The sequence below is a fragment of the Rhinopithecus bieti genome, unplaced genomic scaffold, assembly GCF_001698545.2.
Source record: "Rhinopithecus bieti isolate Rb0 unplaced genomic scaffold, ASM169854v2 scaffold_81585, whole genome shotgun sequence".
NCBI lineage: Eukaryota > Metazoa > Chordata > Mammalia > Primates > Cercopithecidae > Rhinopithecus > Rhinopithecus bieti.
Window position 1 is genome coordinate 92 of NW_016829712.1, and position 1,919 is coordinate 2,010.

At 39.4% G+C, this 1,919-nt stretch overlaps 1 protein-coding gene across 1 annotated transcript; it reads left to right on the forward strand.

Moving 5' to 3' along the window:
- Positions 1-337: 337 nt before the first annotated feature.
- Positions 338-1,432, forward strand: LOC108524011 (mitochondrial import inner membrane translocase subunit Tim8 A-like; the record flags this gene model as incomplete). Its single annotated transcript, XM_017864798.1, has 1 exon — positions 338-1,432. A coding segment is annotated over one exon (242 nt), but the record flags the coding sequence as incomplete, so codon positions are not given.
- Positions 1,433-1,919: the final 487 nt, after the last annotated feature.

Below are 1,919 nucleotides of genomic sequence, written 5' to 3' on the forward strand. Positions count from 1 at the left end.
TTTATTCTGTAGTTAACTTAAAGGCATTTAGTGCAAACAGCATTGTGGAGTTACAACCAAATTCATTGAAAGGTTACTTCACTTGTATTTTGCCATTTTCTTGCTCTGGAATATCCCAGCTCTGCCATTTTCTGGCCCTATGACTTTGGGCAAAGTATTTCTGTGCTGCAGTTTCCCTCTTTGTAAAATGAGGATTTGTAATAGTATCTATTCCATAGGATTGTTGTAAGAATTTAATGTAAGGCTAGAGAACATTGCTATATACTTGGTCAGCTGCCAAATGTGAACTATTATTAACATATCAGATACTATTTTTAGGTAGTTTTTTTTCTCTAAGCAACAAGAAAGGGACCCCTGCCCCCAACCGTCTTTTTCTTTCCAAGTTCCCTTTGTGATTCTGTATCTTGTCCTGAGCAGGAGAAGTGCATGGACAAGCCTGGGCCAAAGTTGGACAGTCGGGCTGAGGCCTGTTTTGTGAACTGCGTTGAGCGCTTCATTGATACAAGCCAGTTCATCTTGAATCGACTGGAACAGACCCAGAAATCCAAGCCAGTTTTCTCAGAAAGCCTTTCTGACTGATCTCAGCATTACCTCTTTGGAAAAGGAAGGTAGTTCAAGAAATGAAGAGCTGTTGATGGGATGATTGAAGAAACGGCTATGAGAGGATTTGCTCCCATCTTTTGTTACTCTTGGGACATCCTGTCATCTGAGAATGAACAAAGACCAATTTTTTGTGTGTGTGAAGCTTGAGGGTCATATGTTTGCTTGTATTTTTCAATGCTAATCTTGTGAAAATAATTGACAGGTGAATGGAAAACTCTATTTAGATGCATATTACTGTACATGGGACTATGCTTTTCTCAAAGCCCCATTAACTGCTTCCTATAATTTTGATAGTGGGACCACATACGTAAAAATCTCTCATTTGTGTGGGGTCATTTCTGGTTTCAGGGGAGATCCTTGTGTTTATCAGAAAGGGCAGAAGTGGGGGAAGAATCATTTGGTGTCCTTATCTAGTGTTTGATTATCAGTGCTGGAGAAAAAGATCTGTAAGAGTATTTATACAGTATACTTCAGTTTTCTTGATGATCTCCCTTTCCTATATGATGATTTGCTTAAATATCCATATTAAGTATAGTCTCAAGGTAGGATAGGTAGCCTTAGAGTCTAGAGGCCTTTACTTATAAAGGAATCTAGCCAGTGAATATAATTCTTATTACTAGACTGCCACAAGGAAGAAGTTAACTTACCCTGTATATCAGGGTACAAAAAATTCAATGATGTGCCTAAATAAGTTATAAAGCTTTAGGCCAATCAGAAGCTAACAGCAGTTTCAGGTAGAGGTGCATGCCTAATGTTAATTAGTGTAGACTCCATTTATTGCATTCTTTTGATCACTGAAATAAAAGCTATATAAGATTCACCTCTGTGATTGAGAAGGCATTCTATTGCAGTTATTATCTGCAACCCGGAGAGATTTAGCATGGGCTGATTCCAAGGCTAAAATACAGTCAGTCAGTCTGGGTGCCTGCTCTGTGTAAGGTACAGCACAGTATTCCAGGGGTTCCTGACCTTTTTGAGAGAAAAGAGAACCTTGAGATGAGATGGGAAGGGAAGCAGTTCTGTGTTGGCAGTCAAGTCCCTGAGTACAGTAGGGGTTGTATTGACTGGATTCTCCTCTTCTTATTTCAAATCCTTGTAGACTGGAGTATAGACCTAAAATGGACCTACTTGTTGGGAGCCTCTAGTGCAAATCCATGAAATCTGGGGAAATGAACATCTCTAAAAGCTTCAAGTTCCTGTTAGATTTTCCCCATAAAGGTACTACAAGGAAATTCTTTTTTTTTTTTTTTTGAGACGGAGTCTCGCTCTGTCACCCAGGCTGGAGTGCAGTGGTGGGCTAATTTTTGTACTTTTAG